This window comes from Callorhinchus milii, unplaced genomic scaffold (genome assembly GCF_018977255.1).
Source record: "Callorhinchus milii isolate IMCB2004 unplaced genomic scaffold, IMCB_Cmil_1.0 Scaffold13, whole genome shotgun sequence".
Lineage (NCBI taxonomy): Eukaryota > Metazoa > Chordata > Chondrichthyes > Chimaeriformes > Callorhinchidae > Callorhinchus > Callorhinchus milii.
In genome coordinates, this window is record NW_024704754.1 from 5,115,987 (window position 1) to 5,142,735 (window position 26,749).

The 26,749-nt window shown below is 44.7% G+C and overlaps 2 protein-coding genes across 2 annotated transcripts in view; one reads left to right on the plus strand and one right to left on the minus strand.

Moving 5' to 3' along the window:
• The window catches only part of unc5a (unc-5 netrin receptor A), a 68,964-nt gene extending 64,057 nt beyond the window's left edge, over nucleotides 1–4,907 (plus strand). Inside the window, exons 16-17 of the mRNA XM_007906267.2 lie at nucleotides 2,439–2,605; nucleotides 4,130–4,907. Coding sequence (XP_007904458.1) covers nucleotides 2,439–2,604 — 166 coding nt within the window. The 3' untranslated portion in view covers nucleotide 2,605; nucleotides 4,130–4,907. The remainder of the gene's footprint in view (nucleotides 1–2,438; nucleotides 2,606–4,129) is intronic.
• Nucleotides 4,908–9,414: 4,507 nt separating this feature from the next.
• The window catches only part of pdlim7 (PDZ and LIM domain 7), a 42,552-nt gene continuing 25,217 nt past the window's right edge, over nucleotides 9,415–26,749 (minus strand). Inside the window, 6 exon segments of the mRNA NM_001292216.1 lie at nucleotides 9,415–9,627; nucleotides 12,002–12,117; nucleotides 13,628–13,748; nucleotides 14,180–14,360; nucleotides 16,415–16,658; nucleotides 17,616–17,683. Of these exon segments, the coding sequence (NP_001279145.1) occupies nucleotides 9,541–9,627; nucleotides 12,002–12,117; nucleotides 13,628–13,748; nucleotides 14,180–14,360; nucleotides 16,415–16,658; nucleotides 17,616–17,683 (817 nt within the window). The 3' untranslated portion in view covers nucleotides 9,415–9,540.

Genomic DNA, 26,749 nt, shown 5'->3' on the forward strand with positions numbered 1-26,749 from the left:
ATGCGACAGCAAACGTCACAGTGTGAGTGCAGTTATTAACAAAGATATTGTCTGTCACACTTGTTACTACAGTAGTTATAATATCTTACCAAACAACATCGCAGTTCTTTTTTATAATAATAATAATACTTACATTTGATATACCGCCTTCTCATGTTGTTGAGACGTCTCAAAGTCCTTCATAGGATATATTGTAATGTGGATTGACTGTATTTTGTGGGCGAAACGTGGCAGCCAATTGTGCACAGCAGTGTCCCACAAACAGTCGTGGATTGAGTGATCCAATGTATTTTTTTGTTACACACCGCACGATGTGAAACAATTACCGAGACCCTTCAAATCAGCACTGGCCACCATCATCAAGCGCTACCCTGTGTGAAGGACACAAAGGCAGGTTGTTGTTGTTGTTGTTGTTGGTGTTGCCATTTGGACATCCGCTCTGCTTTAAAACTCAGCAAATTCCACAGAGCGTGCACCGACGATTCACATTACACTTCCCTCGGAGGGAATAGCCCTGGCCAACGCTAACATATTTTGTGTCTGACAGGAGCGATAAAAAGCAATTACCACTGCCTTGTACCAGATCACAAGAGAGGCTAGGACGTAGTCAGCCAATTGGCTCATTCAATTTCAAACTTCCCCCAGTACAAACCCTCGTGCTTTCCCATTACAGCGTCAAGCTGTTCCTCAATTTATTCCAGGGCCCTATTGTCAATCACCCTTCTGGGGTAGGCTCTATTTCAGCTCCTGATTGCCCTCTATATAAACCAATCCTTTCTGTTGCCCTTCCAAGCTCCTTCACAACTTTGAACTTGTCCTGCCTGCTCTGTGGGGTCCTGTAGTGTAGTGGTTAGTGCGCTCACCTCACAAGTGAGAGGACCCAGTTTCGACTTCCAGGCGGGGCAAAATCTTAGACAACTTTCCTTACTCCACACGCCTCCGTTTACCCAGCAGTAAATGGGAATCTGGTTGTTAGTCGATTGGCAGATTGGTTTCTGGGAGTAATAATCCCATCCAAAAAAAAATATTTGGTCTCTCAATCCCCGATTGGGACACTGCTGTGCGCAATTGGCTGCCGCGTTTCGCCCACAAAATATACAGTCAATTTACTTTACAGTTTATTCTGTGAAGCGCTTTGAGACGTCTCAATGGTGTGATAAGGTGCTTTATCAAATACAATGATTATTATTATTAATGATAAAGCTCTGACTTGTCCACGGGTTCTGCACAGCTCATCATTGAGCCTATCATTGAGTACCAAACGCACCGCGTTAAGTTGTAATTTTGACTTACTGTTACAATAACTCATGGCTATAATTTTATGCATATTTAAATCCCTCAGCATCATTTCTTGATTCTTTCCACCACCCCCCACCCTCCCCCATCTCCAGAGGCTAATTTCTCATCAGGCTTCCCTGTGTGACTTGCGTGGGGCTAACATGCGAGTTGTGTTAATTGAGGCTTGTGAGGAACGGGCACTGTGTCAAAGACTTTCTCCAGAAAACTGGAGGTGCATCAATCTTACTTACTTGTCTGTGACGCTCAGATCAAGGTTGGGGATAATGTGGGGTTGTCAGGGAACCCATTGCCTGTGTTAGAGGTTGTTCTGTTGCTTTGAAACCCAGCGATATGATATGATGTTCAATCTGAAAAAAAAATACAATGCAACAAGACTGCGGTTAGATTTTCATTGTTGTTGCTTTTTGATGCGTGACTCGGGAATCGTCCGAAGCATTTCACTCTCACTGTTACCAATTGTTTGGGCCCACACGACATAACAGCTTCCAAAACAACATCTTTTCACAACAAGAAATGTAAAAAACCTTAAGAAATTGAGCTTTGACATAACCAGTCACAACATTACAGTCAAAGACCTCCCTTGCCTCATTCAAGGCCATCGTCTTCGACCGAACCTTCGGTCACCCTACTCTTACCCACCCTGTGCTCCACCCTTCCTGATCCCAACCCCACGCTCGAGTCCAAATCGCTGACTTTCCAGCACCTTGGAACGTCCTCCTGACATGAAAGGCACTGTATAAATGTACTTTGTTGCTGCTGTTGTATATCTCTGGCACACTATATCCTCCCACATCACATCAAGGCAGATGTAATTTACTTACACGCTCCACCTCAACTCACTTTTCGGGGATGATAATCTCTTAAAATATAATAAGAAGAAGAATTTGGTCACTCGCTTCACGACTGTTCTTGGGGCACTGCTATGTGCTGCGTAAAGCTCCTTAAGACTTTCTCCAACACTATAAGTGGTTGGTGTTAATCTATTGGATGGTGGAAGATAATTAAGATACATTTAGGCAATCAGAAAAATCAGAGGAAGATGAAGCAGGCTTATTGGTTCCATTTCAGATCAAAACTATACTTCAGAAACCTGCCTTGCTATAAGAGACCTAACTTGCTCCTTGTTTACAATTTCACAGGTATCTGAATTATTTTGCGTCTAAAGCCAGTCCTACCTCGGTCATTCTCGACTTGTGGGAAGCTCAGCATTTTCACCATGGCAACTTGAACCATCTAGCCACCATCATGGCCGAAATGGGCAAGCAAGAGCCAATGATCTTCATGGTGTCGGAGGCAGAGTGCTGAGGTAGATATTTACGTAACCAAAAACAACAACAACAAAATTACATTTATAGAGCGCCTTTCACGTCCCAAGGCACTGGACAGTCAGGGGTCAGGACCCGAGCATGAGGGAGGGGAGGGGTGGGGGTGAGGGAAGGCAGAGAGGTGGGAGGGCGACTGAAGGCACGATCGAAAAGAAGGGTCTTGAGACCGGCCTTGAAGGAGGCAAGGGAGGAAGCGAGGCGAAGGGACTGTGGGATGGAGTTCCAGAGTGTGGGAGCAGAGAGGCTGAAAGCCCGGCAATGCTGAATAGTCAATGTGAAGGGAAGTCCTGTAGTGGTTAGCGCGCTCGCCTCGCAAGTGAAAGGACCCAGGTTCAGTTCCCGGGCAGGGCGAAACCTTTGACAAGTTTCCTTACCCCACATGCCTCTGTTTACCGAGCGGTAAGTAGGAACCCGGTTGTTAGTCGATTGGCGGATCGCTGTCAGGATCGCTTTTCACAAAGACAGAATGTGTTTGCGAAGCAAGTTTGTTGAAGCAATCCAACGCACAAGCATTTCCATTTATCTCGCGATAATCAGGTCGGGAGAACGTCTCAGAGTGCTTCACGGGATTCACTGTGAAGTGTAGTGACTGCCAATGAATGACAGCAAGTGAACAACAACAGCCTGCATTTACGCAGCGTCGTTCACATCAGGAGGACGTCTCAAAGCGCTTCACGGGGCTGACTGGGATCTGGACGGCTTTGGGATTTGGACAACTTGTTAAAATTCCAGGGGACTCTCAATCAGGCACTCACCAGGAGCAAGTTATTTCTCTGCGACTTGCTGTTGAAAGTTAGGATAATTGGATCTCTCTCTCTCTCTCACTCTCTCTGTTTGTTTTAATCGATTTCTAGGCACAGGGTTCATTGTTTCTCTTTATCCTATTGTTGGCAAAATAGTGGCATTGGCATGATGTTGGAGCTTTCCCACACAATCATTCACAAGTGATTATCGTAGACAAAATCCAGATCCAGTCGAATTGGCTGCAATTTCAAGGCCACAAAATCCATGTGTTGTTAAGCATTTCCATGTGGAATTTGTCCTTCGTTTTGTGTCAAAACACACAAAGCACATGGACCAGATGAAATACAATTTGAGATCAAATAGGAGAGACAATAGGCAAGAGCTCTTATAGTAATTTTTTTCAGTAAGCTGAATCATATTGTTCAGAAAGCGAACGAGACCTTGAGTGTTTTCAACACAACCAGAGCGTGTGTTACGTGATGCCCAGTCACTACGCTTTGCAAGCAAATCCTGGGAAACATTTTGAGATGTCTTTGTGATACGTCGCTGTGCCAAAATGTGAGGATTACTATTGCTATTATTTAATTACTATTAATAATAAACCTTGCAAACCTTATCACCTCATTGAGTCGTTCTCAAAGCGCTTCACAGAATATACTTTAAAGTGGATTCCTCGTCCATTTTGCAAGGAATAATTTATAATTTGCTATTATTATGATTACTTTCGCTCAGTATTTCACACTTTTTTCTTCCAATTGCAGTCTTAAGCAAAAATAATAAACAAAATGCAATTCTTGAAGAGGCAAAAGAGTGGTAGGTAAGTGACCGACTGGTGAAGTGAGAAGGGAATTGGATGCAGAAGGTGGTCTGACCCGTTCACATCAGCGAGCCAACACAAACACCCACCACCCAAAAAAAAGTCTCCAAAGCAGGACCTTGACAAGTTAACATCCGAACATTGGACTTTTTTTTTTGCTCCACTTGTTGAAAAAAGACGTTTAAACACTTCCCACTTGCTACAACAGGAATTAATATACACACGGCAGCTCACGCCAACAGCAACGCTTCATGTATGACGTCCGTCACTTGCATATTTTCGCTCGAAAGAGACGTTGGGAATCCATGTTTTGTAGCGTGTTCTGGTAGTTTAACCTTACAAAGTGTTTTAAAGAGATTCTGTCAAATGGTGTGCAATTCTTTTCCAATCTCCTTGCTTCTTCCTGTCATGTGCTGTATAATGCTGTAAAAAAAACTATTGCTATGAAGAGGTGACATGGCATTTATTTAGCGTAACTCCTTATTCGCAGCACTTTGCCTTTGAGGACTGACTCTTGTGTTCAAAGATGTTTGTGAGATATGTTGACATTGTATCAGTAGTGCCCTTCATCACCTCCTAGAGATGCCTCTTTAATTTAACCCTCCCATGACTGAATTGACATCTCAGCCACGCACGATCAAAAGAAAAGCAAGACAGCGCAAATTTCTGTCCTCCAATTTTATTTTCAAAAGCAAAAACAGCCGAACATTTCCTCACCACGTCGAGATGTGTATACACGCCAAAATTTACCGCCGTTATCTTCTCCCCTGACCACCCCCCGCCCCACCCCGTTGAATGGCGTTTCTCTCCATTTATCGCCACCTTTTGCTCACCGTTTGCCCCGTCAGACCACCCACCTGACAAACAACACACTCACTCCTGTAGTTCGACTACAGTAAAAACTCGCACAAGTCTGATCTGTTCAAAAATTGTATAATCGCCCAAATCGTACATCTGTCCGAGTTCCGTTCAAGAGTTTACGTTCTATGCAAGTTTGACGTAATTCATACTTTGCAAGAAGCCACATTAAATGTGTATGGTCCCAACTGATATGACTTATGTGGGGGTTTACTGTATCAGATTTGTGAAGTCGCGGCGAATTTAACACAGGTCAGATGAAAAACTTTCAAAACCCATTTGTAAACTGAAAAGGAAGCTTAGAAATATTTTCAGTGATTGATTGCTGCAAACAGCTGAAAGTACAGTAAACAACAGTGGGATGTCTGCACCTGTTGAGTGTGGTCCATTGCAAAACCGTTTGATTTCAGCGTGTGTGCGCAAGCGTGTTATGGCAGAGCACGGAGCGGAGGTGAGAAGGTTTGGATGCACATAAAATGAGTAGCGGGTTAACCGAGATGAACCATACATAGGAACAGGAGTAGGTCATTCAGCTTCGAGCCTGTCCCGCTATTCTATTAGATCATGGCTGATCTGTGCCTCAAATCTATTTACCCGCCTTTGCCCCTTATCACCCTGACCTAACAAACATCAGTCTTCAAAACTTGAAAGGATGCAGCATCCACAACCTTTTGGGTTGTTGGCAGTGTGTTGATTGTACAATCAAAGTGTAACAGCCCCCACCCCACCTCCTCCTCCGATAGATAATTAATTCCAAGCGCTAAAGTTGCTATCGAAAATCCCTCCCCCCCATCAAACATAATCAGTATTCTTGCTTACTTTGTGCTAGCCGTCAAGAGTTGGCTTATAATTCCATAGGTCTATCCTGTGCATAGCATATTCTGGTACAGATTCTTTTTTAAAGGGCACAATGTTATTTAAGATGTTCCACCGCTAACACAAACAATCCACTTGCCATCAACAAGTTATCAAAAGTATAACAGGCGTAATTGTTATTGTGAAACTTATCTTGCATTTTCGAATCTGACACTAACTAATTAAGGTACTTTGAATTAATTTGGAATACAGCAGTTTAATAGATGTATTTTGAAAAGTAATTCTGAAGTGCTTTTGAAATTATATTGGCCTTATGTATATATATATTATACATTAACTTTATGTAATTTAACCTAAAATGCAAGTAAAATGAAGTATATATATATATTGTTAAACTTGTTCATTTGCTCTTTTCTGCATTTTGTATATTGATTAAATATCGCAGCGAAAGCCTTGGTTATTCTTTCTCAGAATAATTACTGACAAGAGGACAAATCTCTTTGGAAAGTACTGTGAACGGTTGCTAACTTGATAAGTTCAACTGCACCCACACCTACTTTCGAGAGCTCCACCTCGCCCCCCTCCCCACTAACTACCCCCCACCTTATTCAAAGTCCCCCCGACCTGAAAAGCGCTATATCAAATGCAAGGATTATTATTATTATTAAAGTCCATCTCAAGACTTAACTAACGGGAGGGAAATCAGAGTGAAAATGTGAAAGCTGATTCATACGAACAGCAGCTCATCAAAACACATGCTTGTTCTGCAACTCAATGCTTCTCAAAGCTTCAAACAAATGTAAGAGAAGTAAAAGCTTACCCAGACCATATGCTTGGAAGATTGGAATCCGAGTCAGGATAAACCCCCAATCGCTGTGGTTGTGTGTGTATCATTGTGCCAGGGTCTGACCCCCTCACCCCCCATCCCTCCTCGCTCCTTCCCTAATGCACCCACAAACTGCTTCAGCACTGTACATCACAAGTGCTGTTTGTCTTAAAGTGGTTTGTCTGTGGTCACCCAGACCCAAAAATGCATCCTTGCATATTGCAACCAAAGGCGCTCATCAAAGCAGATTCAGACTAAAATATTCAATATTAAAAATGGGCGTAATTAGTCTCGAGAACCTCATTTAATAATAATCGTTGCATTTGATACAGCGCCTTATTACGTTGTTGAGGCACTTCAAAGCGCTTCACACACTAAAGTGTAGTGACTGTATATTTTGTGGGAAAAAACATGGCAGCCAGTTGTGCACAGCAGTGTCCTGCAAACAGTGGTGGGTTAAGTGACCAAATTTTGTTTTTGAGTGGGCGGAGGGATTATTACCCCCAGAAAGTGATCCACCGATCTACTAACAGCCAGTTTCCTGCTAACTGCTCGGTAAACAGAGGAGTGTGGAGTAAGGAAACTTGCCTAAGGTTTCGCCCTTTTAATATCAAAGAAATTATTGAACAGTGAAAACTCATGTATACATTTCTCAAAAAAAACACGCGATCTGAATCTCTTGACAATATATTCTGTGAAGCTCTTTGAGATGTCTGGAAGGCGTGAAAAAGCACTATATCAAATGCAAGGATCATTAGTATTTATTTTATTATAATTACAGCAGTGTTGGTTGGAAATTCTATCGCTGTCCTGGCTGACAACCACCACAAATTTAATCACTCATTCACTTCAAGGCTGATTTCGGGACATCACTATTGTGCAAAATGGACGCCACACTCCCCTACAGAATAAACAAGTCACTGAACTTCGCAGCGAAATCCCGATGCGATGCACTTTGAGACGTGCTCCCGACTTGTCGAAGGCAATGATTGCCGTTGAAGGTGAATCTCAAACGTTTAAAAAACGAACAGGAGGAACGAGTCTGGAAGTTCAGACTTTCCGAAACAGAAGAGGCTTCGGAATAAAAGACAAGAGAAGGTGAAACTTTAAATGGTTTAATTTTAAGAAGGTGTCTTCTGGAAACAGAACACGTGTACAAAACATCAAAAACAGGCTGAGAGCAGTTCACAGCGGAAATCTCCGCTTGCTGTGATATCAAATGCTCTCTGTTTTGGCATCGTACAAAAGTTATCTTAAAAAAAGAATATAGAAAGTGACTCAAAGCTTTTTTTTGTTAGCGTAAATTCAAGTAACAAAACAAGTAAATAAAGCAACCATGGTAACAGCAAGGAGACTCGAAAATTCATACCGGTGAGAAATGCAATAAATAAAGAACGGTTTACAATGACAGAAGTGAGATCATGCAGTGCCAAATTTCTTTCTTTACTGCACACATTTTCCTCTTCCATTCCACTTGCACATGAAAGCAATTGTTCATCGGAAACATCTAATAATAATATAATAATCCTTGCATTTGATATAGCGTCTTATCTCGTCGTTGAGACATCTCAAAGCACTTCGCAGAATATATTGTGACGTGGAATGACTTGTGTATTTTATGGACGAAACGCGGAAGCCAATTGCTCACAGCAGTGTCCCACAAACCGTTGTTGATGAAGTGACCCTATTTTTTTGGGAGGGATTGTTAGCCCTGGAAAGCGATCTGCCAATCAACTAACAACCAGGGTCTTACTTACTGCTGGGTAAGCAGAAGCGTGTGGAGTAAGGAAACTTGCGTAAGGTTTCGCCCCGCCCTGGGAATCATAGTCGTTAGGCTCATGCTCTTAACATCTACGCTACAGGACTCCATGCTCAACACGTTTCGCTACCATTTAACACACCCACTCAAAAGCTGGCGGGGGGTGGATGGGGGTGGGGGACATGTGCTAGAGCTGTACAAAGTGGCGAGGGTGACGATAGTAATAACTCAAGACGACTCCACAGGGTTAACCGGATTCGCTACACTTTACAGTAAATCCTGCGAAACGCTTCAAGACACTTGTTCTGACGACGTGATCATTTTCACCCCTTGATCTGCTGCTGCCAACAGTCAAGGGGCTTTTAACATGAAGCTCACGTTAGAGTGGATGGATTTTATGATCACGGACCAATAAAGTAACAAACATTTCTGTGGGCACGAAAGGAAGTAAATGCCAATGTCCACTTTTTTAATATATATACACTTATATATATAAAAAAAATATCGCTCCTGCGATTTCCTTGCAAACAGCTACATCATCTGAGGCAACAGGAAAGAATACTGGGTTACTGACTTGAAATGAAAATGCTGGAGGAAATCAGAGCTGAAATAAACTGCGGTCGTTGTGAATAAGATGGTGGCAATTCTCATATTCGTCTTGAATCCTGCTAACGCTGTGGAGTCATCGGAGATACTTTTATCGCCACCCTCATTTCCTATTTGTTTGTGATAAGAAAGGCCAGGGAACCAAAGGGGAAGGGAGAGAGAGAGAGCGAGAGGGAGAAAGTATAAAAGAACTGAATAATTTTGCTTTCATTCATGGTCAGTTACACGTTCAGACGAAAAGGCACCAATATATGCAGCGTGATGGGCGCTTTCCTTTAAGAAATGGCCTCTTCTAAACTTCGATGGCCGAGTCTTTGAAGCATTTCACACCATTTTGTGTCGTTTTTTCTTTTTTTTTTCTTTTGCTTGTTTACACGGAGAGTTTCAATCCCTCCAGGGCTGCTGTGAAATTCCCTGCTTCCTTACGGTGAGGGAGTTTTTCCCCTTCGCTCGGACGCTCTCCGGTTTACCCTCGCGGCAGACAAAAGGACTAGACGGGTGAAAATGCATGGGTCTTGCATAATGGCTTCTCTTTCTTGGAATAAAACGTCTTGCCTTCCAGGTTTATGTGACATACCTGAGGAGCGGGAAGAGATTAAAACACAACAAGCCCGTTAGCTTATTCTGATCTGTTACCAGTTTTCAACAACAAGTGGCATTTGTATGGAGTTTTTCACGTCCGGAGGACGTCCCAAGGCACTATGCAGTCAAGTGTTTGCATCCGAGGTGGAGGTTGAGATCAGGAGGGGTGAAGGGTAGGGAGGGCGGGGTTAGGAGGTTGACTGATGGCGTGGTCGAACACGAGGGTCTTGAGACGGGTGTTGAATGAGGCTAGAGAGGGGGCAAGGTGAAGAGACTGGGATGAAGTTCCAAAGGGCGGGGGCAGAAAGGCTGAAGGCCCGATCACTGGTGGGGGTGGGGGGGGGGGTAAGACGTGGAGCAGGCCAGGAATCCTCTGATTGCAACCAATTTTGTAAGATCCCATGTCAGTTTCCACATTTATGGAATGATAGAAATCTACAGAGCAGAAGGAGGCCATTCGGCCCATCGAGTCCACACTGACTCTCAAAAGCAAGCTGTCCACTCAATCGCACTGCATATAAGAATAAAACATAAGAATTGCTGGACGAAAGAAGTTTGCCTTCCACCATCCTGGCAGTCACAAGCTCATGTCATGCCCCAAGTATATACTACATCCCGAAAGATTATTTCTTAAAAGAAATCCAATTTGCTTTTGAAAGACCTCGCCTTAACTCCCTCGCCCCTTCATGCCTCTACACAATACAAAATTACATTTGGATAGCACCTTTCACGTGAGGAGAACGTCCCAAGGCGCTGGACAGTCAGGGATTTGGACCCTTCTACTTCCCGCTATAAGCTCGCGTACTCTGCCTCGACCACCTGAAAATTCCCAAAAGGCATTTTGTCGTCCCTTTAAATATTGCAGGAGTTTTTTTTTACATCTCTAACACATGTCACCACCCACCCCTCAATAAAATGGTACTTCTCCCAGGGGTCTGATACGTCAACATTGCTGACTTTTACCACGTTTTATGATGTTCTATTGATCTACAATCAGTGTGCCAGGCGCGGATTTAATCTAGAAGTGAGACATTGTATACCCTTGAGTGTTCTTCACAGCCACACAGTAAACAGTGAGAAAACATTGTTCCACAAACTGATTTCGACACCGGGGATGGGATTTCGGCAACTTGCAATCACCTATAAGTGGACACTGCTGTATGTATCTCTCTGACTCTCTCTCTCTCTCTCTCTCTCACTCCCAAGCCTTCCCGGACAACAGAGGTGATGGGGAGGTTGCAACATGAAGTAATGAAGGGGAGGGAGAAAGTGAAGCAGTGAAAGAAGAGGGAGCAAAGAAGGAAACTCAATGAGAGAGAGAGAGAGAGAAAGGAGAGAGAGAGGTGAAGTGAAGATACTGCATTGAGAGGTCAATAAGGCAGCAGCACAACAACAACAACTTGCATTTATATAGCGCCCTTTCACGCAGGGTGGTGTCTCGGAGCGCTCAACACCGGGTACACGAACATTTCCAAATGTAATGGGGAGCCGCTCATCTCACTTAATGACAGAGTGATCCCAACATGTTCAGAAGAGAAACTAGTATCATTTATTCCATGATTTGGCAAGGAGTTAACCACCGCAGAGGCTATGCCACAAGCAGGGAATAAAGATGGACTGGGTTTGTATCAGAAATCAAACAATAAAAACTCACCCAACACAACTGTAACATCATTAACTCGGGTAAAACTCAATGAGTATACACATCCAGTTTCTTATATATATATATAGTTTCCTATACACACATATATATTATCTATAGTTTCACCCACAAAATATACAGTCAATTCACTTTAGAGTATTTTCTGTGAAGCGCTTTGAGACTTCTCAACAATGTGATAAGGCGCTATATCCAATGCAAGGATTATTATTATTATTAATATAGCAGTTATTGCTTCAAAGTCATAATCCGTCTGTAAATAATACTCCTCACATTGGAAACTATAACATCAAAACGCCTTCACAGGGAACTGCAGATGACAGTGTAGTGACTGTGTATTTGTAGGCAAGCATATAGTTCTGTGCCAACATTGCCAAGTGATTTTAATTGGACTTGTGAGGAAATGATGTTCCATTCTTGTATGCTGTGGGTTTTAAACACACTGGAACCCATTCAGCTAAAGACCAGCATTCTGGTGCTGTTAATCCTAAAGATAATATCTTTAATACACTTTCTGAGCTAGGCGAAGGGGTGATGCTCTTCAATCAAGTCAGCTTGAAATTGTTTCCAAACTGCTATAACCAGCCGTGCACTTGGCATTTATTACCTGTAACAGCCAGGGCTGTCTCTGATCTCTGATACAGTGTGAGAGAGAGAGAGAGGGGAAGAAAGTGAGAGAGAGAGAGGAAGAGAGAGAGTTTGTACTTACCGCGCAGATAAAGCAGGTGTCATGCCAACTGTAGCCTAGAGCTTCGAGGAATCGATCACCTGCGTCTATCTTGAAGTCGCAGCCTTGGCACTTGGTGCCAAACATTTTCTCATAGTCTGTCCACGGAGAGAAAAAAAAGAGGAAAGGCAAGCGTAAAGTTTCTATTTACTTCCACAGTGCAGAGCATCACTGAATTACTGGCAAGTGACCAAAACGTTTTCACAATAGTTTTATCAGTTATTTCACATAGTCTTTCCCCTCACACCCCCCCAACCCCTTCAAAATTACTTCCCAATTCCAAATGCATCAAGAGATGTCGACAATAACAGATAAAGGTTACATTTAAGAAAAATGTAGTCAATTAGCTGCCCCATTTTACCCACAAATTACACTGTGAATCCACTTTACAGTAGGTTCTGTGAAGCGCTTTACGACGTCTCAACGACATGATAATCAACGATGGTTTATCAAATGCAAGGATTCGTCTTAATAATAATCCTTGGATTTGGAATAGCGCCTTATCACGTTTTCAAGACATTTCAAAGCGCTTCACAGAATATACTATAATGTGAATTGACTGTATATTTTGCCAGTTCTTTGGGGGCCAAATTACCATCAAAATAACTTCTTCCAAAACCTCTCTGGCTTATACAGCGATGAGACCCTCATCAACATTCTTCCCCTGAATCTACATGGATTTGCTATTCCTCTAATCAGCACTTTAACGGTCTTGTAAGAGCAAGCAAATTATTCACTCATTAACATCAGCAACCCAACCTTACAAGTAAAACATTTGATAAACATTCTGCCACCTATTCAAGTTGTATAATAATAACCCTTGCATTTGATACAGCGCCTTTAACATGTCTCAAAGCACTTCACAGGATTCAAACTGAAATGGAGTGACTGTGTGATTAGTGGGCGAACAGAGCAGCTAATTTGTGCACAGCGATGTCCCGCAAACAGCTGTGAAGTTGAACTGATTTTTTTTATCGCCGGGAGTGGTGGGGGGAATATGTGGGCCAGGATTACTAATGTGGAGACTACACCTTTCAGCCAAATAACATCATCAAATGTGATTACTTTAACAATTTTGAGCCCTGGCCAATGGATTAGACGTTCATTTCGAACAATCAACGGGTAAAACATAAGCACCAGGATAAATTTTACTTGGTGTTGAAATGACGTCCCTCTCAGAATGAAGTAGGGAGCCTCAGACTTGTCATTCATTTAAACCCTGACAACTCAGCAAGCGGGAGAACCCTGGTTCGATTCCTAGGCGGAGCGAAACCTTAGACAAGTTTCCTTACTACACACACCGCTGTTTACCTGGCAGTAAGTAGGAACTCGGCTGTTAGTCAATTGGTGGATAGCTTTCCGATAATCATCCCTCCTCAAAATCAATAAACAGCAATAATTTGGTCACTCAATCCACGACTGTTTGCGAGAACGCTACTGTGCGCAATTGGCTGCCGCATTTCGTCTACAAAATACACAGTCACTCCGCTTTACAGTATATTCTGCGAAGCGCTTTGAGAACGACTCAATGAGGTGATGAGGCGCTGTATCAGATGCGAGGATTATTATTAAACCATCAGCAATTCTCAAACCAGGAATCCCGATTACCTTTCTCACAGTAAGGCTGACCCTCCTCCATGTAAAAGGCCTTATTGCGGATCGGGGTTTTACACGCTGCACAGTTAAAGCACTTAACATGCCATGTCATCTTCAGGGCGTGCATTATTTCCTTCAGAGAGAGAAAGAAAAACATCACAAGTTACCTTTGATCTAACAACAACAACCTGTAGTTACACGGCGCCCTTCACCCAGGGTAGCGCCTCGGAGCGCTCAACAGCAGGCAAGAGCCCGGTGCCGAGCCACGGGGGTACGAGGAGGTGACCGTGACCCGTCGTGGAAGAGGAAGGTCTTCGGGCGTGATCTGAAAATGGGGAAGGAGGTCGCAAGGTGGAGGAATCCAGGGAGAGAGTTCCAAAGACGCGGGGAGCAGTGACTGAAAGCGCGGCTGCCAATGGTGGAGGGACAAGCAGTGTGACCCGCAGTGACCACGTGCGTTTTCTGGTGGAGCGCGGCGGGTGAGTTAAGTGCGGTGATGGGTTTCCTTTCACCGAGTGTTGGAGGCAGGGACCCGGGCCGAGCCCAAACCCCCGTATGACTCACGCCCACTATCTTTTGCTTGCACTTGGCACAGTTGGGGGCGTGCTTGCTCTCGTAGCAGTTTCCGCAGAACACGGAGCCCATTTCCTCGAAGAATCCTCCCTCGGTCAGCGTGGCTTTGCACTGATGGCAGGTAAACTCCTCCGGGTGCCAGGACCGACCCAGAGCCACCAGGTAACGGCCCCTAGAACACACAGATGATTGGAGTTTGCGAGTTTCCTCCTGTGTTAACTTACAGAAATCATAGAATCTTACAGCACAGAAAGGAGGCCATTCACAGAAGGATTTGTTGAAGATCATCTTTAAGAGGGTGGGGGAGGATGGGGTCAGCCTAGTGTCTTTACACGTGCGGAAACCCATCACCATGCTTGTGAATCTCCAAACCAAACTGAGAATTCCATGCATCTGATCTACACGTGGAAATTCCAGAGAAACACACAGACACACACAGTCACACACAGCGACACACACACACACAGCCACACACACACACAGCCACACACACACACAGCCACACACACACACATAGTCACACACACAGCCACACACACAGCCGTACACACTCCTCTCCCATTCCCGCTGTCTCCATCAATGTTTACCGAGACGAAGAGGGGCAGCAACAGGGAGTGGGTTAACCTTCTGCAATTACGGACAAAGAGCAATGAAGCCGAGAAAGAACAGATTTAAACATTTTAAAAAGACGGATCGGCACTTGGTGAAGGACAGATTGGCACCGCACGCTGGTAGCAAATCACCGTACAATTTCTGTGTATTGGGCACATAAAACAGGCCGACGCTCGGGCTGGTAATTGCTACCCCAGGGTAAGTACTGACTCTAATGCCCTCCAAAATGATGCCGGAGCGTTATTAAAATGCACTGACTGAGACTGCCGACGGTTTAAAGTGTTATATAATGAGTCACTAAATACATCAAAGTGCACTACCAGCTTCCAGCGCGCTGCGAGTGGGCTTCAGGAGCAGAGTGCACAATCGTCCACAGTCATTTCTCAGGCTGCAGATACCCCAGCCCTTACACGCTCTGTCACACTCACACCCTGACACACACTCGTGCCTTTGCACGCTCTCATCACACTCATATTCGCATCACTCCCCGCTCTACCCATTCAGGTCAAAATCCTGTTGAGCAGTATACTTTTGACAGCTGTCCCCCCACCACACCTTCTCTCCCTCTCTCTCGCTCTCCCCCCCAGCCACCCCCCCACGCCCGCTTTGATAATTTTAACACGCTGACGACTTTAAGCAGACACAGCCACCAGCGCAATGACTTTGAAGGAATCGTTACAGAACATTTCACTGACGACTCGGGGAATAAAAAGGTTCCAACCAAAAGCTTTCGCACGCCTCTCTTGTTGTTGGCGAATTTCAGTGTGAAGCGCAAGTAATAAGCACTTTGATAGCTCCCTATGAGTTGTGTCTTTGATGGGATTTCTGCTTTGCTTTCGCAGCCGCTTTAGAATTCTGCACCACGGGACTGAAGTCGCTCTGAGATTTCAGAAACGCCTCAAAACGCCGTTTGTCAGGCCGCGAAACCCACTTAATTAAGCATCAAAGTCGCAGAGTCCCAGAAAACATCAAAAACACATCCTTTCTAACTGGAAGATACTTTTTCTGTCTCTCTAGTTGTGAACAGAGATGTCCTATATTTCACCCTGGTTTTAAATTAAATCCTTCAAACTTTTTAATTCAACTTTTCCACTCGATGACTTTACCCAGTTTCTAAACCGCTCTGTGATGTGATCGATAAGGGTAGCGTTTCCGCAGATTCGGAACAGATCAGCGGAAACACGACTACAGCGAGAGAGTAGTAAACGTATGGAACAGGCTCCACAGGGAGACAGCCGATGGAAGCAGAAAGTGTTGTGTCTTTCAAGCATAAATTAGATAGCAAATAATATCTCGGGCTACAGCATATAGTCTGGGACACGACATGTCAAACGATTGCCAGGATGGTGGAAGGCAATCCAAATGGACCTTGGTCTTTTCTCATCTAGCAAATCCTTATGTTCTTATGATATGGTGCCTTTCATGTCGGGAGGACGTCTCAAAGTGCTTCACAGGATACACTGTAAGGCGTAGTGACTGTGTAAGTCATAAGCGAACATGATCAATAATCTCACAGTTACTTAGCCAGCTTCTATCCCACCTAGCAATCCATATGTTCTTGAGGGAAAGCCAAGGAAAGGAAGAGAAGTGATGTGAGCGGTGAGCATTACTCACTTGATGACCTTGTTGCAGTGGGCACACACCGGGGTCCTGTTGACCCCTTCGGGGGCTTGCTGTGCGGCCTGGACGATGGAGCTGCGGTTTTGCTGTGGGGTGGGCTCGGCGGCCTGGGTGAACTTGGTCATCCGCGTGGTGGTCTTGTCCGGGGCGTACTTGTCAGCGAAGGAGGAGTCCACCACCCAGGGGGGTCTGCAGGTCGGGGGGGCTGGGACGGGCGCCGTTCTCGGGGGTGTCGAACCTGGAGCAAAACCAAATCGATCAGATCACAGCACCCAGCAACACCATAGCTTTTCCAATGAGTAAATAGGCACCGGTCTTTACAACAACAACTTGCATTTATATAGCGTCCTTCACAAGAGTCAATGGGTTTGACATAGGGATTTCTGTACCAAAAGCAATTAATTCTGTACGGATTATCCAAAGTTACCCGGTTCTTCCGAGCAAACTACACTTATGTCACGTGTCGTCTCAAATTACTCATGTACTGTATCTCCAAATATTATTTTCTAAAAAGAAATGTATCTTAATTTGCGTTCGATTGAATCGAATGACGCTTTCTACTACCACTGTCTCCCTTTCAATCGATTAAACAGGCACGCAGAGAGGTTTGTGTTTTCGAGAGTCACGGAGAGAAAAAGACTAGACTTAAAAGAGCTGACACAGACAAGATGAGCCGAATGTGCTGTAAATTTCTATGGACTTATTAATTGATTCATTTACTTAACATTTGACTCGAGATAAACCTTTTTTGAGTCGCTATTCATTTTAATAAACGGGTAGGGTAGTCCGAGTTGGACAAGCAGCGGGAAAGCTCGCCAGGCAGTGCTCTCAATGGTTGCGGTTTTAGTTGGTTAGGTTCCAGCAGTTACCCCCAACCAACTTGGGGTTCCCAAGCCTTGGCTCTCGCCAACCTCCACCTAATACTTTCTGGAATTAGAGAGTGTGCGAATTCTATTCCAACAATCTATCTCTGGGATTTCCATGTGTAGGTGGGATGCTTGGAATTCTCAGTTTGGTTTGGATACTCTTAAGCAACGGTGATGGGTTTCCGCATGTGTCAGACACCCGGCTAGTCAACAAAAAAGTAAATGATGTTTAACTTGGGAGATGACTAACGAGCAGAATAAACAATGCCCCAAGCTAGTTTGCACAACTGGTTATCAATGGCCGAGCCAGGAATATACTATAAGGTCACCTGGATTGTCACTGAACCTTGAAGCTGAGATTGGATGGGACGTCTCGGCTCCAGCTCCGGTCTCCGGGCTGGAAAGACAAGCGGGAACACACTCACACTGAGCACGGCACATCCCGGCATTACTTCAAACCAATGCGTGGACGGACACAGATGGCGGGTGAGGAGGGTGGGTGGTGGTTGGGGGTGTGTGGAATAAGACAGATACTGGTGCTGGGGCAAAGCATGAGTTAAGCAGTGCTGGTGGCTTTCCCTGGCAGGAGGGGGAGAGGGGGTTTCTTTGTGTAACTGTGTTCATCGCTAAACACATCGCTGGCATAGGACACTGACTCTATGACTACAGGCCATTCCCACTCCCACCCTCCCCCAGCGCAGGTCAAGACGGCTGAAAGCTCGCCCGCCCACGGTGGATCGGAACGGGCAGAGGATGTGAAGCGAGTCAAAACACAAGAGATTGGTACGGCAATTAATACCCCAGAGGATTTCGTTAAAATCTAAGTGGATCAGACAAACCCTGGGAAGAAGCCTCTTAATAATAATAATAAATCCTTGCATTTGATGTAACGCCTTACCACGTCATTGAGACGTCTCAAAGCGCTTCACTTCCTAGTGGCCACACACGGACGTCACAAACCCCAGGGGTAATGATTCTGTTCAACACCTTTAGCCTTGGTGGGCGCTAATGGAATTTCCTGCTAGTCACACATGGCGTAATGCTGACTAGGTGATTCACACTGTAATCTCCTGGATCCAGATCGATAGGAACAGTCAAGAAAGCCACGTCACAGTTGTCTGATATCGGTCGCTGGTTTGACATTTTCTCTGGGATTACAGTTTGGGGTCTTTTCAAGCCAGATCATCTCCTCTCTGATGGACACCCATCTCTGATCTCATGGTCTCTCATCAAATGCTGGTCCCACAAGTGGACCTTTCAGATGAACAGTTCGCAGTTGACTGCTCTGAGCTCAGGTTATAACAATAATTCTTGTATTTGATATAACGCCTTATCACATCTTCGAGATGCTTCACAGGATGTACCATAAAGTGAATTGACTGTATATTCGGGGGCGAATCCAGGTCCTCTCGCTTGCGAGCGAGTGCTCTAACCATCAGTTTGCATCAATTCACTGAGATCTGGCAGTGAGAATGCAGCCATCACGAAGCAAATGTAATGGACCTGAGACAGTACCCACAAACCATCCAGCAACAGAAGAATAATAAAGAAATAAGTCTCGTGTTTTGACAGAGCAGCCGATCACGTTGTCAAAACATCTCATCACTTCACAGGGATTTTATTCGGCACCAGCCAGAAACATCAAGCACTCTGAGACACCCTGCTGACGTGAAAGGCGCTGTGTGATTTGGATTCTAACAACTAAACAGCTCTCTTCAGGGAAGGGGTGAGGTCGAGGAAAGGCATTCAGTTTGATGAGGGAGCTTTGACCGAGGCTACCAACCCCCCCATAGATAATATTAATAATAATTCTTGCATTTGATATAGCGCTTATCACTTGGTTGAGACGTCTCAAAGCACTTCAGAGAATATACTGTAAAGTGAATCCAGTGTATAGTTTGCGGGCAAAACACGGCAGCCAATTGCGCACAGGAACGTCCCACAAACAGTCGTTGATTGAGTGATCAAATCATTATGCATTTATTTATTTATTTGAAGGGAGTATTACCCCCAGAACGCGATCCACCAATCGACTAACAACCAGGTTCCGACTTACTGCTAGGTAAACAGAGATGTGTGGAGTAAGGAAACTTGCCTCAGGTTTTGCCCCGCCCGGGAATCGAACCAATAGATAAACAGTGGATGAATGGAATAGGGTTGTCAGGAGGGATGGTTGAGGCCAGGACACTGGGAATTAATTTGATGCTGTGATGGGCGGATGAGATCGGATGGGCTGAAGGGCCTTATTCACATTGAACCATTTCTATGAAGGGAAGAGTTTAGCATGCAGCACGTGGCTCAAAGGTGAGAATTTTTACTTCCCCTGGCAACAGCAACATCAGTGCCAACATACACCAAACTGGGTTTGTGTACTATGACATTTATTCCAATTCTAGGAAAACAGCAACATCTGCTGGTCACTGGAGAAATCAACAGCTTCGCTTGAAAACCCTTCAACTTGCTCAGTCCTGTGTAATTTGTTATGTATGAGACTGGGGATAAAAAGTAACACAGGGATAATAATAATCCTTGCATTTGATATAGTGCCTTATCAAGTTGTTGAAATGTCTCAAAGGGCTTCACAGAATATACTCTCATTAATACACTTTTAATTGTAATTCCTGATTTGATCATCTGCAAACCTTAGTTCTCCCTCAAAGGGGCATTTGAAAGGGACTTAAGCTGCGCATGTGTGGAGGAAGGGATATATTCAAATACAATTTACATTTATGCAGTATCTTTTACTTCAGGAGGACGTCTCAAAGGACTTCACATTGTTGGCTGGGCACCTATAAGGTGGCAGGGGAAAGATGACCGAAAACGTGGTCAAAGAGGTATGCTTTGAGACGTGCCTTGAAAGAGGTGATGGAGGGAGCGAGTCGGAGGAACTCAGGGAGGGAGACTCAGAGGAAGGGAGAGAAGAGCGTGGATTGGGTTAGTATTGATGGATTGAGTCAAGTAAATGCCAAACGGAACCTGATAATCTGCGAGTCGCCCCAGTTAAACTCAAATGAGAACTCACATCTCCTGGGTCTTTCATCATCTTAACTCAAAAGTACATTTATTTCCAGTAACAGGAGTGACAGTGGGAAAGCTGCCACTTAGTGCTCTCCAGAGGGGAAATGGTATAAAGGTGGAAAGTATTCCGAGTTGTACATACACCGACAGATCAGGGATGGAGCTCAGGTTAGCAAGCAAAAATAAACATATTTCAAAAGGTTACAACCGTTGGAGCTCAGTGATGTGAGCTCAAATACACAGGAGCTCATTCCAGGAACTACATGCAACTAAACTTGGAATCATTGGGAATTTCGACTGCAAAGTCCCAGAACGAATCCCACTGTAACATCTGTTCCGTGTAGACAGGCCCCATTCTAGTGGCTGTGAAATGAGGAACACATGTGCAATGTGGAAAAGCCCAGGTAAACGTCTAAACTATTTTGCCTCCAGCAGCTGTTGCCAGATGTTGGCCATATTTCAAATGAATGTCAGAGGCGACGTACAAGATTCTGGTTATGGTCGAGGGAGGTCAGGAAGGAGATTTTGAAATATTTGTGGGTTCGGGGAATGCTGAATCGACTACAAACTGGGTTTAAGAATTTAATCTTGTTAACATGTCCAGCTGTGAAGCAATGGTAGAAGTGATGCAATTTGGAGGTAAAAAAGAATTAAATAATCCTTGCATTTGATGTAGCGCCTCACCGTGTTATCGAAACGCCTCAAAGTGCTTCACAGGATCCACCGCAAACTGCAGTGACTGTGTGTTCTGTAGCAGCAGCCAATTTTGCGCACCTCAACGTCCCCACAAAGAGAAGGACCCATTTTTATTTGGGGGATTGACAAGCAGGACAGTGACAGAGAGAGAGAGAAGGAGAGAGAGGAGAGAGAAAGAGACAGAGTGAAAAACTCTCTTCCCTTTTCCAACAGTGATCTTTATCGTCCACCTGAACAGGGCACAGACAAGGTTTAACGACTCAAACGAAGGATGACACTTCACCCTTGATCTCAAAGTCCCCGCTTTACTAACTAGGAAACCGGTGCAGATCTCTCGTGCTTAAATTCAAGTACTTTTATTAAAATATTTTCTCAAGTCCAGCCAGTATATATAAATTGTATACAGTACATCAACGCTATGTTACAAATACAAACACCTCCCAGTTCTCCACACCCATCGAGCTTGCTCGGTGTGTGAAGCTACAACCACAAAACCGTCTCATTTCAGAGGCAGAAGGATGTCATCCCACAACATGGGATGAAACACACACATGATTCCGTTCGAGTGAAAGGCTTCATGCTAAAGATTCAACCAGGAACAGTTACTGCACATAAGTCCACATCTCACAGTTACACCCAGAAGCGAACGATGCATTAAATTCAACCGGTAGCTCAAAAAATTTCAAACTCAACTCAAACCCATGCCCATTTATTCCATCAAGATTCCAGCTGACATGCCTTGCGCTACCTCAAAGCAAGTCTTAGCAAAAAGAAAACCCACACTGATTAACAGAAAATGACACAGATAATAATAATAATAATCCTTGCATTTGACATAGAGCCTCATCACGTCGTTGCGACGTCTCAAAGCGTTTCACAGAATATACTATAAAGTGTATTGACTGTGTGTTTTGGTGGACGAAATGCGGCAGCCAATTGCGCACAGCAGTGTCCCACAAACAGTCGTGGATTGAGTGACCAAATTATTTTTACCCCCGGAAAGCGATCCCCCAATCGACTAACAACCGGGTTCCTACTTACTGCTAGGTAAACAGAGGCGTGTGTGTGGAGTAAGGAAACTTATCCAACCAACCAGGTATAAAAATAGAGAGTTCAGTCAGGAATAATGATCGTAAATTTCTGTATTATTTGAAGCATTTAAAGCGGCTTCAATTAGATCCTATTATTACAGGGCACAGAAGCACACACATAGTATATATATATATATATATTTATCCGCAAGTTACAGAGAGAGTAAAGGGAAACTCAGAGTCAAAGAGCGTTCAGTACAGAAAATAAAACATTTCCAGATGTGACAGTGTTTTTGAGAGACAGCAGCGAAGGAGAGAGACAGAGAGAGAGAGAGAGAGCGATTTGAGATCAGTTCTTTATATTGAGAGTTTGGGCTGATCTGCCGTGATGCCAGTCACGTAACCTGGTGTAGCGAGGGCTTTGCATCTCGGTGATAAACCTTTCTCTGCGGAAGAGGAGAAAGGAAAACGGGAGAAAGAGAGAGTGAAAAAACAGAGACAGATTTTTAATTTTTTTTAAGAAAACAGTCGTCTCATTAATATGTCACGCCTGAGCTAACAGCAATTTGTATTTACACGGGGCCCCTCACACCATCAACAACAAATTACATTTGCATAAATTACATTTGTACAGTTCTGACAAAAGGTCATTGACCTGAAACGTTAACTCATTTTCCTCTCTCCATGGATGCTGCCTGATCTGCTGCATGTTCCCAGCGACTTCTGTGTTTGTACCAGATTTCCAGCATCCTGTAGTACTATTTTTCTTAACCTAAGTTATTTACAGCGCCTTTCATGTCGGGAGGATGTCCCAAGGCGCTGGACAATCATGGATTGGGACCCGATCTGATGGTTGGAATCAGGAGGGGTAGTGTCTCGGAGCACTTAACAGTGGCGGAGTTTGACACTGAGCTCGGGAGAGAAGGGGGAGGTGACCACCGGCATGGTCAAAGAGGAATGCCTTCAGAATGCAATCTGAAGACCTGTGGAGCGGGAACGAGGCGGGGGGATCGAGGTAAGAAGTTCCAGAGTTTGGGGTTATATTTTGGAATTGATCTAAGAAACGTCACCATTCAGATCATGAAAAGCAATGTAGCCTCAAAAATAAAAACAAAACGGGGGGCTGCCCAAAACAGTGCTTTACAGGGGATTACAGTGAGACTCTCTAATGTTAAAGGAAAGTGAATTAACTCTTACAACAACAGCAGCTTGCATTTATATAGCGCCCCTCACACAGGGTAGTGTCCCAGAGCGCTTGACAGAGGCAGAGCACGACTCCAGCACTGTCTCTAGTGGGATTCCTGTTATAAAACAGTCACCGACTAAAATCTCTGAACTAGACGGGGCATTTGGATTTATTGAATCAACTGGATTCAGATTAAATCGGAGAACTGAGAGTAACTAAAATTAGCACCTGAAGCTGACACGCGTGTTTAGTGGGGACACAGAATCCAGAAGTCCAGATTACATCTCCATTCCCCCCGCCCCATCCAAGCCAGTCAGTCAGTGCTACACCACTGCTCTCCCTCAACTCTTCTCCCCACACGCACGCCACTCCCTTACCTCGCTCGCTTAACAATTTCATCATCGGGATCCCGCACTGAAATTGACAGGAAATTAAATACATAAATAGATCAATAAGTTTGAAAAAGACAGAGACAGATAGACAGACATCCAGATAGACAAGACATCCAGACAGACAGACAGACAGAGGGCTCACTTAGAAACACTCAGTTTTGAAAAGCCAAGAGATACAAACAGTTCTCCATAACTTTGGCTGAGTTGCTCAACTTCAGTGACAATTTGTTTCAGTTACAACGTGACTGTCCATTCCAAAGTTACATTCTGTATTCAAGATGTTGTCATGTTGCTTGGAGTTTAATCTCTCAGCACGCAAACATGCACAAACACACACACACGCAGCAACTTGCATTAGAAATAATACTGCCTCCTCTCTCCCAAACCTTTCACCTCCAGCACCCATCAAAAAACACAAAATGCACAGGACTACAACGACGACAACAACAACCACAATCCACAGTACAAGTCACAAGAATTGACGGCAACAAATTTACATTTCTATAGCGCCTTTGACGGGAGCGGGGGGAGGGGGTGGGAAGAGGGTGTCCCGAAGCGTTGAAACCAAGCCCCCCCTCTCCTCCGAACCAATCATCTGCACCTCGATTCAACACAAAGCTAACGTCAAACACACCACACGATTATACACCACTCAGCACTTCCTTCAAACGGTTCAGTTCAAACAGTTAATGCAGGAGATTATAGCAAACCGTTAAAAAATCACTGACAAACAGATCACATCGAACCCAATGGGCAGGCGATCAGGTACAGGGGCCGGCACGACACCGAGAGATAAGGGGTTAGTATTGTGAGAGTTGATTGCCCAGAGCGAGCGGATCGCTGTCTGTCCGCCTGACATGCCAGCCTGGCATTCCCGGACTTACTGAACTCGGTGCCCGTCAGTTGGGCGAGGATGCGGAAGGAGCGAGACTGTGTGGTTCCTGTCCTCGGCTGCCAGTCCTGCGTGTCCTCCATCAGACGTTTCTTACTGGCGTCGTTGGGCACGAACCCGCGATGCTCGCCCCGGACACCGTGCCTGAATCATGTGGGGGGGGGGGTGTTAAATGACTGGAGGACGGACGGAAACTCGCAAGGGTTAGATGCAAAGGGTCTGTAGTGTCTAGACACGACACCCCGTGTTAAAATGAACACGCATGAATAGGTACAGATAATGGAACGCGGCAAAAAGGTCACCTACAAGTCATCTCCGCAGTTTCACTGGGAGAGCAACGACAGATCAAGATCAACGACACCCGAACTCTCTCGATTTCCGCATCATCAGAGCCCAACAACAGGGGGCACCATTCCTCAAACCACACAAAGCAGAGACCCAGGATCCAGCCCGGATAAACGGTCACGACGCGTGTGATCAATACCGTCCCTCCGTCGGCGTTCAGCGCAGAGCGAGTAAAAAAACAAATTGTGAGTGGAGGTGCAGATCAGCCATGATCTAATAGAATGGCGGAAGAGGCTCGAGGGGCTGAATGGCCTCCTCCTGTTCCTATGCTCCCATGTTCCTATCAACAAAACAACCAAAGCAATGGTTTTGTCTGCTCTGCTTACCCATAGTCAGCGAGATCATAGAGCATCTCCTCATCTCTCACCACGTAGCACATAGGAGGCTGTTTGCGAGGCTCTGCTGTGTTCTCCACTGTGGTTTTCCTGCGAGTGTTTGCCCGGCACGTCAAGGTTTGGGACACGGCGCAAACACAAGAAATAAAGAGCACAACACAACAAGGGGGAAGGAGGAGAGAGGTGGGGGTGGGGGCAGGGGAGTGGGGTTGAAGATCAATAGCGGAAGAATAATCAACAACAGCTTGACGTAACCAAAACTGACACCCCAACACGATTCAATTCTTCAGATCAGTCACACAACAACAACGTGCACTTATAACAGCACCCTTCACACACCTTAGGAGCGTAGAAAACATTTACGCCACTAACCCAAATTAGAAAATGTAGACACACACACATTAACCCTGCGGGTACTGAATTTCCCTTATTGCACTTTTTTACCCGTCATCCTGTATTGCACCGGAAGTCACAGAACTAACTGCGCCCATTGAGTTTGCTGTATGCCTACGATGTACACAGTCACTACACTTGAAGGTAAAATTCCAGGAAGCGCTTGCTTTGAGGCGTTTCGACGATGGAGTAAGTTTTACGGTTCTTGATGTTATTTTTTTTTTAACGTTGTTCGAAACAACAAACTGTTAACTCCCTAATTCAGTACTCAAGAGAGAAAGGAATGAAAAAGCAACAATTTGTATGGGAAAGCTACCATCTCATCCTTTACGCAGGGTCGCAAAGCCGAGTTTATAATTATTAATAACAATAATTGAATTATTAAACGATTTGAGGCATTCTCTCTTCTCCCTCATTACTGGGGAATAAAAATGGGCTCTGGCAGAGAGTTTAGGAGGTACTTTGTGTAAACCAGGCCATGTGGCTCCCGCCAATTTATCACGGCCGGTTTCAGAGGCCAAGTGAGGAACCCGAGTTAGCTGCCAACACAAGGACACTGCGGAGTCTGGGTTTATTTGCTCAATATAAAGAATCAGAAACCGTTCCAATCACTGCACTGTCCTCGTACTAGAGAGAACCACAACGCAGACCCCGCCAGACTCACATAGCTGCCAAGTCAACAAACATACAAGCCAACAAGTTAAACCAACTGCTACTAACTTGCTGAGATCATCCCCCTGAAAGAGAGAAAGAGAGAGATAGGTTGAGAAAAGTTGAAAGTTAGAACGTGAGGCAACTCCAATAGTGAAGTCCTGTGACATAGCGGTTAGCATGCTCGTCTCGCGAGCGAGAGGACCTGGGTTCGATTCCCGGTCGGGGCAAAACCTGAGGCAGAAAAAACTGCTGTGCCCAATTGGTTTCCCTGTTTGGCTCACAAAATATACAGTCAATTCACTTTACAGTATATTCTGTGAAGCGCTTTGAGGCGTCTCAATGACATGATAAGGTGTTATATCAAATGCAAGGATTATTATTATTATTGTTCACAGGAGCAGAGAACACGGTCAGTCAGACATCGCGAGACGAGACAGTGTTAGAAAGAAAAGACAAGTAACAAAGACAGGAGAACAGATTGCCTCAGATTAAGAAGCACGACGATGGGGTCAGATCTCTGA